Source organism: Eschscholzia californica, unplaced genomic scaffold, assembly GCF_041429995.1.
Source record: "Eschscholzia californica isolate CP2 unplaced genomic scaffold, dmEscCali1.0.p SCAF_2, whole genome shotgun sequence".
Lineage (NCBI taxonomy): Eukaryota > Viridiplantae > Streptophyta > Magnoliopsida > Ranunculales > Papaveraceae > Eschscholzia > Eschscholzia californica.
Genome location: NW_028238309.1, coordinates 52,752,247 through 52,761,474, shown reverse-complemented (window position 1 = coordinate 52,761,474; position 9,228 = coordinate 52,752,247). Strand labels below are relative to the sequence as shown.

Below are 9,228 nucleotides of genomic sequence, written 5' to 3'. Positions count from 1 at the left end.
TTCGGATATGCATTGACATGCTTAAGTAGATGACTCAAACCTTTAACCTCTTGCTCATGTTCTACGTTCTTAACCATTTGAGAGCCTCTATGAGTCAACCAACGTAGTGGAGCAATGGAGTTGGCTTGTCTGTCCACTTACCCACGTTCGTGGGTCCACGTTACCCACGTTAAAAACAGGCTTCTTTTTATTATACGTGTTCTTAACCCGTTCTTTTGTTACCCTTTCTAGCAAAAAGACAAGATTTCATTTCTTTATATTATCTTTTACTTCCATAAATGTAAATATATCCACTAGTCAAGTAAACAACTTTGTTATATTACACATACCCCCTAATTCTGACACGTATTGAATTTTTGAGTACGGACTTCAATTTCCCTCTAAAAATGAAATATTTTCCTTTCAATTCCGTTTCCCGCCCAATTATTTTCTCTCACAAATTTCAAACTTTTTAGCTTTTGCTATTAATCTCTTCATTCCGCGCCTCTTCCTATTCCTCCTCTCATTTTGCTTTTCCCCCTTGCCGCGTTTTGTGGTCTCTCTTTCTTCTACTCTTCTTAGGGTTCCGGTGATCTTCCGACGATCTTTCGTTCCCGGCGGTTGATCAATGACGACGAAGGGTAAGAAACGTAGTCAACAGTCTTCAAAGAAGAATGGCGAATCCTCTTCTACTTCTTCGAAAAAATCGAAGAGATTGAAGGTTAAAGAAGAAGAATCAGAAAATTTGGTGGATGATTTTGAGATGCCTGAGGAACTATGCGATTTTGATGAATCAGAGCAGAAGAAATTGTTCGCTAATAATGAAGAATTGGTTTCTAAGAAGAGGAAGACAGTTAAAAATGATGATAATTCTGATTGTCGATTATCTGGGGAACCATTTTCAGATGAGGAAGCTAGGAGATTATGGCCTGAGAGGTATAACCCTATAAAGGTACGATTTTTTTTAAAACCCTAAATATTTTAGGTTCCCTTTTCAATTTAATAGTCTCCTTTTTCATCTTTTGAGTTTTTATTGTGATTTATTGTTCAGTTGAAGCAGAAGAAAGACGAGAATGAGGAGATTTTAAAAGTAAAACGCCATTATAAGATGGCTGAAGTCGATGGTTGCATGTTCAGCCTAAACGATGATGTTTATGTCAAGGTGAGTGGATTTGCGTTTCCACCCTAAATTCTAAAATATTTCATTGTGATTTACTACTAAAGAACAATTTTATTTTTTTGGGTATTACTGTATATAATAAGATCTACTTGATTTTCCCTTGAAGGGGAATTCATTCACTAAGATGATAAAGCTATAAAAGTACTAAAGATCTGATCTTTTTAATGCATTTTTATTGGAAATTTTAATTAGCTGGTGATTTATGCCCAATTTTAACAATTTATCTGTTTACCCTTGTTTTCTAACAGGGGGAAGAGGGAGGACCTGACTATATTGCAAAAATAGTTGAATTGTTTGAAACAACTGATCAGGAGCCCTACTTTACGGCTAGGTGGTTCTACAAAGCTGAGGACACAGTAAGGCCGTATCCCTCTTATTGCATATCAAATTTGTTTGATTTTCCCATGGTTAAGTATCTATGAGCTTGTTATCTAGCATATAGTTAGAAAAGAAAATGATCTTTTTGACATTGTTTTGAATTGCTTTATATCAAACAATAACCCCATCTATATCAAATTAGTTCCTTTCAAGTTGAGATTTATTAATGCAACTACATACAACTATTTTACATAACAAAAGCGGAGAAATGAACATAAAAAAGAGTTGCCTTTTTAGCATCTGTTATTAGGGTGGTGGTGGGTTATGGCCCTATGGGGTCTGGCGATGGAACATCTTGTTGTGTGAGCACTTTGGTGCGGTAGTTTTGAAGAGTATGTAGAACTCAAGAGAATTGGTGCTATGGGTATTAATATGGATCTAGTGGTTAGTCAACAATTAGAGATTTTTCTGTTTTCTTTTTTCCAGTTGTTTTTCTTAAAATCAAGTAACTGTCTGGTACAGCGACTAAAAAAACTCTTCGTCTATCTTTGGTTCATAAGCTTTCTATTGGCACACAGTTAAATTTTTCGTTGCATCTCTTATTCAAAATCTTTTTGGTTGCACTACATTTTTAGCCTACTAGATGATATACATGTGTGTGAAGCATATAGAGTAATACACTTGGGCTCAAACATTCAGTTTCTTATGATTAATTTATTAAAGAAACAGGCAGTATGATTGATTTATGAGTTATGACATGATTATACTGTTCTGTAGTATTAAGTTTTAGCACTAAATAGTTTTTATGTTATTTGGATGTTTTCAGGTTATAAACAAGGATCATTCCGGTCTCATTGATGAGAGGCGTGTGTTTTATTCTGATCAAAAGGACGACAACCCACTTAATTGCATCATTTCCAAGATCACAATATTTAAAGTGCAGCCTGATGTATGATTTTCAATTTTACGTTTGTTGACTCCATGATATTTCTGTTATTTTGTTTGTTCCTGCTGTCAGTAAACAATTATATTGTTCTTCAAACAGATAGATGTGGCTGCCAAGGAGGCAAAAATCCCCCCATGTGATTTCTACTATGATATGTCCTACTCAATTGCCTATTCAACTTTTAAAAATCTTCCTACAGGTAACAACTTAATGTATTCAGAATCAAAGTCGTGTTTCAGATATATTTTTGTCGACCATTTATTTTATTTGCTTGGTTTTATTCATTTATGTGCTGTTTCTGTAAATGAACTCAATATTTAGCAGAAAGTGGAAAAGATGGCAACGAAACATCTTCAACTATATCTAGTGAGGCTAGTTGCGAGGGGGCAGCTAATGGAGTTGTTAGTTGTGCAGAATCTTCTGTACTTTCAAGGCCTGCAAAGCCTGATATGGCTCTGCTCGATCTATATTCTGGTTGTGGAGCTATGTCTACTGGTTTGTGCCTTGGAGCAGCATTATCTGGTGTCAATCTTGTCACTGTAAGTTAATTGTGGCTATTTTTTTTCCTTTGACATTTGCATAATTAGTAAAAACCACACAGAAGATCTATTTATGCATGTCTTTTGGAACCGATATGCCGTGAGAGGCTCACACCTAAATAAGACTAAACGAAAGTAAAGCTTCATCGTGACTGATGTTTGAATTGAAGTCTCCATTCTTATCCTCCAAGAGGATGACCTTTAGTTGATTTGGAGTATAAAACAAATTTGAAACTTCCTGCATGGAACCCTCACATTATGATTCACACACAACCTTAGGCCACATGGTTAGCCAAAAGGGGTCCTTCCATAGTGGTATTACGTTGCTACTAGGGAATATGTTTGTAGAGATTAGGAGCTAAGGTATGTAGGAAATCGACAATGTATTATGATACGTCATTCCTATGTGTTTATTTGGGCTGGGCTAGAGGTTGGAACATAATGTTTCTAGACTGTGTTTTAAGGTGAATTACAACATCTGCTTTCCATTGCGATTGATCCTAAAAACCTATATATAGCTTGTCTCATGTTTTAAAATATTTTCGGATGAACGAAAATCCATGTTGCTGTTACTCCTTTTTCTTTATCTCTATTTATGCCTTCTGAATCTATTTGGCCCTGAATAATTTGCTATTCTTTCTCCCCATAAGTGTTATGTTAAAGCATTGAAGCTAGCTTTGATCGCATATAAATCAACTAATTATTGTGCACATTCTAGCACATGCACGTAATTCTTCACATTCAGCTTATTACTGCAAAGTTTTCTCACACAATTGGTTGCTTTGGGTTTGTATAGAGGTGGGCAGTTGACTTAAACAAATATGCTTGTGAAAGCTTAAAGTACAACCATCCTGAGACTGAGGTACAGTGTTGTTTCATCATACTCCCTCAATTCTCTAGTTTGTGCAGGTGGACTTTCTGGAATTTAACGTGGAAACTGGCTGCAGGTTCGAAATGAGAGTGCAGATGATTTCTTGATTTTATTGAAGGAATGGGCGAAGCTCTGTGAGGACCACTCTTTAGTGGGGACTCCACATGTTCGTACTGATGGCTCAATCCAAGTTGAGGAAAATAAGGAAGAAGAGGATGAAGATGACTCTGGTGTTCCATCAGGGGAGTTTGAAGTGGCAAAATTTGTCGGTATTTGTTATGGCGATCCGAACGAACTTAAAAAACGAGGATTACATTTCAAGGTATTGCTTTTATGAGAACTATATCTTTTTTTATTTATATCCTTTTTATACTCTCATGGCTAGTCCTCATTTTTATTCTGCTTATTTAATGCTTGTCAGCCTTATTATTTGGTACATCAGTACTATAACCCTTATTGATTGATTGATGAAAAAAGAATATCATTTTTCATATCTAGTTCATCTTCTAGAGCCTTCATGTTTTGGTTTGAAGGATGAAATACATGTCTGTCTTTGTGACTTACTCATGTGCTTTGACAGTACGTGCTGTTATATGATATTTGGAGTGTCTTAATGTTTATTGTAATGCGGTCGATTGGATTTCTAATTTCACCTGAATCTGTTTAAAATTAATTCTATAAAGTAGATATACACGGACAATCAGATTTTAGCTGGGCTTTCCCTATCAAAGTAGGAAGAATTGCAAGTTATGGTTGCAAATCTTAACATCCAAACCTTGGATTTTGTAAATTCTGAACAGTTTGTTATTTTAATGTACATTCAGGTGAGGTGGAAGGGCTATGGTCCTAGTGATGACACATGGGAGCCTTTGGATGGTCTTGGGTATGTTTACTTATGTAATGAGTTTTTTTGTTAAAAGATGTAATGAGTTTTTTTTGTTAAAAGATGTAATGAGTTACTTAGATGTACATCGTAAAAAAATGTCTATGCTAAATCAATTAGTTTTGCAAGTTGTGTAGTATTAATTTTGTCAATTTCTGCAGCAAATGCGATGAAAGAATAAGAGACTTTGTAACGACTGGATATAGAATGAACATCTTGCCACTTCCAGTAAGTTTGGTGGCATTGACATTTTAACAACTAGAAACCTTTTCAGTGTAAGTGCAAATTTGTTGCTGTTACTGGTGCATTGTTATACTTATTTCTTTCTATATTTGTCTTTAGGGTGATTGTGATGTTATATGTGGCGGTCCACCTTGCCAAGGTGTTAGCGGGTTCAATCGCTTCAGAAATAAAGATAAACCGCTGGATGACCCAAAGAATCATCAACTTGTCGTTTTCATGGATATTGTTAATTACTTAAAGCCAAAGTATGTTTTGATGGAAAATGTGGTTGACATTTTAAAGTTTGCTGGTGGATATCTTGGTCGATATGCGTTGAGTCGTCTTGTTGCTATGAATTACCAAGCAAGGTTAGGCATGATGGTTGCTGGATGTTATGGCCTTCCTCAGTTTCGAATGCGAGTGTTCTTGTGGGGTGCTCGACCTACTGAGGTATTGGGTTAACTTTAGTTTTATCAATTATAACTAGTATACAAGTTTTCTAACAGTGAACATTGAGTGACTTGGTTAAGTAAAACTTTTATGTCGAAGGTTCTGTCTAACTTCAAAAACATAAAGCTAGCTAATGAATAAACAAAAATTTATGGATTACCAACTTGCTTATTCATGTTTTTCTTCCTGTTATAGATATTGCCTCAATACCCATTACCAACACATGAGGTCGTGAGTCGTGGTTTTGCCCCTGTTGAGTTTGAGGTATGGGTGTATTTATCTGGGAACATTTTTTTTATAATACTTTGGTAGGTTTTAACAAATTAGTTTTTCTGTAAATGTAGAGGAATGTTGTTGCATATGATGAAAATCACACTAGTAACCTTGAAAAGGCTTTACTTCTCGGGGATGCTATCTCTGACCTTCCTGCGGTAACCAAAATTTGTTTATTTTTTACACTTACTGTTTATTAAGTTATAAATTTATAATATGTATAAAGAAGCTCATACTTGCCTTGTATTATTTGTAGGTCACCACTTATGAAACGAGGGATGAAATACCTTATGAGAGCGAGCCTTTGACGGAGTTTCAGCGATATATCAGACTACCCAAGCATGGTGAGTTGTTGTTCTTGGCTCTTTAATTACTGAATGTGTGATATAGGAAAATAATATATCTAGTGTCAATCACAAAATTTTCTGCATTATATTTCAGAAATAATACATCAGCTAAACATTCTTAATGCATATTATATTTATTAAAACACAAGTTGAAATGAATAATAGTAACAAAACTATTACCTATATAACAGGTCTTTAAACGATGCAGTATATAAGTGAAGTGGTTATTAAGATAATTTTTGTGAACTTATAGCAACAAACTTTATGACATTATTTGTTCTTTCTATTTTGCAGAGATGGTGGGATTGGCTGCTGCAGGGTCAGTAGCACTAGAGAAGCCAATGCTATTTGACCATCGGGCCTTGCAGTTAAATGACGATGACCAGCAAAGGGTTAATCAAATTCCTAAGAAAAAGGTTCTTATCCCATTATCTTTTTAATATTGTCCACAATTATCTGCAATTAAAGATATGAGTAATATTCTGCTATGTGTTGATTGGTTGGTTCTTTAATTGTTTCTACATTTACTAGTGGTTAATTTCTTTTGCTAGCTGACATACAAGAATTAAAACTCATTAAGATATATTCTTGGATACCATCGTTAAGGATTTTTTTTCTTTTTGTAGGGTGCCAACTTTAGAAACCTACCTGGTGTGATGGTTGGTGCTGATAATAAGGTCGAATGGGATCCGACAGTTGAAAGAGTCCTCTTATCTTCTGGGAAGCCACTGGTAAAACCATTGCTATTTATCTTGTTTCGGTTTTCACTTGTTTTTATGCAAACTCTTGAGTTCTTCTTATGTTATCCTAGGTACCTGAATATGCAATGACGTTTGTCCGCGGCACATCATCCAAGTAAGTAATTACTTCCCTCTTTCTACAACAGTCTACTTATATTGATTAGCCTTTGCTTGTTTAATTAACTGCTTTTTTTTTTTTTTTTAATTGTTCAGCGTGTCTCGAACCCTTGACCTCTAGGGTGGAAGATTATACCTCTTACCACTCCAACCAAGGGTTGTTGACTAATTAACTGCTTTTTGATTGGTTTCAGGCCGTTTGGTCGTTTGTGGTATGATGAGATTGTCTCGACAGTTGTCACTAGGGCTGAGCCCCATAATCAGGTTCTTCTCCTTTCCTCTTCCACCCTTTCCATCCACATCTTATGTGATTGATGTTGTATTTATGAACTAGTATACTCACTTGTGAAATTAAAACTTATAGGCAATACTACATCCGGAACAAGATAGAGTACTTTCAGTTCGTGAAAATGCACGGCTACAAGGATTCCCTGATTATTACAAGCTCTTCGGTGTTGTTAAAGAGAGGTACTTCATTCTCACTCTAAAAGCTCTTGTTAACACAATTTAAAACAAATATTTTAGCTAATCTGTTCTACATAATTTGAAACTTAACCGAAATGGGTCATGAACATAAGTAGTAGTGCAGATTCAGTTTTTTTTGTAAAGATCAGCAGACAAATAAGGGTAGTTAGAACCCATTTACAACAAACAGACAAATAAGGGTAGGCTAATACTCCATCTTTTAGAACAAGATAGATTGCATCAGCAAAGCCAGACTAACTTCCTATTTGCATCCAGTATGGTGGTAAACAAGTGTCCATGTACTATAATGCAAGTAGTTCCTTGCCAAATCACACCAACAATATCTTGAATCAAAATTAAGCATTGCAGCTGTTTTATCGATGTCTTCAAAAAGAATAACTTCGAACCCAATTCAATTCTTATTCGAAAACAAATAGCAGTAACTTTATTTATCTTCGTTGGAAACACCAGCTGCATTTCATGAGGTTTTGCAGTTTACTCGTGTTTCTTGTATTTGACTAAAAATTCTTACTTTTCCTCTTTAAGGTATATTCAAGTAGGGAATGCGGTTGCCGTTCCAGTTGCTAGGGCATTGGGTTATGCACTTGGATTGGCATCCCAAGGGAGTTGTTTAGAGGAAGCCCTCTTTACTCTCCCGCCGAAGTTTCCTTGTTCTCTTGAACAAGAACAAGCAGCTGCTATTGATGTTCAAGATACTGCTTAAGAAGGGCTTGTCTTTAAAACTTTATATGTTCTATCATTATTTCTCCCGATTTGGGTATGTCATTCTTAAACTTTATATTGTTGTTTCACCTAGGACCATCAATTTGGTAGAGTTTGTCAGGAAACAACATTCTCTTAGTACATCTTGCTCCTCATGTTTTAATTTTTTAATCAATAGAGTTGTGTACTAGTACAATTAGATCTTCATCTTATTTATAGTATTGATTCTTCGGAATGATAAAACTGATATCTGTATGATTTCTCAATAGTTGCAGAATTATATCAATCATTTAATTTTGTGAAAATTTATGTGCTTAAAGCCTTAATCTATCTTATAATATAATGATCCTTCAAAAATGAAACCATGAAAAAGAAAGTACCTAATCTGGGTTCCACATTACAAAACCAAACACATTCTGTATGATTTCTCAATAGTTCTAGAATTATATCAATCATTATGAATGTTTCTTAATCCTGAAGAATCAATAGGTTGAAACCACATCTGGATAATATCATTAGCCCTTATCAAAATGCTTTTGTCCTTGGGAGACATGGCACAGAAAACCATGCATGGGAATCAGAAATACATGGGTCTCAAGCTTCATAAGTTCAAAAGTTTTTGATAGAATCGAATGGAAGTTTTTGATGCACATTCTTCATAAGCTAGGATTTGCTGAATCTTTCTACACACTTATATCACAATGTATCTCAACTACTTCAGTTTCAGTCCTTCTTAATGGGCACCCAGGCCCATCATTTTCTCCCACTAGAGGACTAAGACAAGGGGACCCTCTGTCCCCTTGTTTATTATCTGCATGGAAGCACTAAGTAGACTGTTAGGGAAAGCTCAGTCTAATGGTCTAATCCAAGGCTTCAAGTTCTCTGACTCATCATGAATCCTTATTCACCTGTTTTTTGCCGATGATTGCTTACACTTCCTCAAGATGGACATCCCTGCAGTCCACCAACTTCTAGAACTTTTAAATCAATTTGGGAAAGCCTTTGGCCAGGTAATAAATTTCCAAAAGAGTGGTATATTCTTCAGCACAGACTCACACCGTAAACATTGTAGAATTGTCTCTCGTATTCTGAAAGTTATGGCTATAAACAAAGAAGATCATTACTTGGTTATCAATATCTTTATTGGCAGATCTAAAGTTAAATCTTTCCTTCCT

General features: G+C 35.4%; 1 protein-coding gene across 2 annotated transcripts; it reads left to right on the top strand.

Moving 5' to 3' along the window:
- Window positions 1-217: 217 nt before the first annotated feature.
- On the top strand, window positions 218-8,296 carry LOC147558943 (DNA (cytosine-5)-methyltransferase CMT3-like). 2 transcript variants are annotated; one of them, XM_086660696.1, is made up of 20 exons: window positions 218-931; window positions 1,031-1,141; window positions 1,408-1,515; window positions 2,304-2,426; window positions 2,523-2,622; window positions 2,748-2,962; window positions 3,759-3,824; window positions 3,910-4,155; window positions 4,658-4,716; window positions 4,878-4,944; window positions 5,059-5,388; window positions 5,584-5,652; window positions 5,733-5,819; window positions 5,918-6,005; window positions 6,303-6,424; window positions 6,635-6,739; window positions 6,820-6,863; window positions 7,060-7,129; window positions 7,230-7,333; window positions 7,877-8,296. In XM_086660696.1, the coding sequence occupies exons 1-20, from the start codon at window positions 608-610 to the stop codon at window positions 8,052-8,054; spliced, it is 2,616 nt and encodes an 871-aa protein (XP_086516822.1). In that variant the 5' UTR covers window positions 218-607; the 3' UTR covers window positions 8,055-8,296. The 2 variants fall into 2 exon arrangements, with proteins under 2 accessions (XP_086516822.1, XP_086516821.1); XM_086660695.1 differs by having other exon boundaries at window positions 411-931; window positions 2,745-2,962.
- The last annotated feature ends 932 nt before the right edge of the window (window positions 8,297-9,228 follow it).

Bases quoted from the DNA above. Each gene is read 5' to 3' on its own strand.
- LOC147558943 (XM_086660695.1), top strand. From the start codon at position 608: ATGACGACGAAGGGTAAGAAACGTAGTCAACAGTCTTCAAAGAAGAAT. The intron at 932-1,030 runs GTACGATTTTTT...TTTATTGTTCAG, and splicing joins AGAGGTATAACCCTATAAAG to TTGAAGCAGAAGAAAGACGA. The intron at 2,963-3,758 runs GTAAGTTAATTG...GGGTTTGTATAG, and splicing joins CTGGTGTCAATCTTGTCACT to AGGTGGGCAGTTGACTTAAA.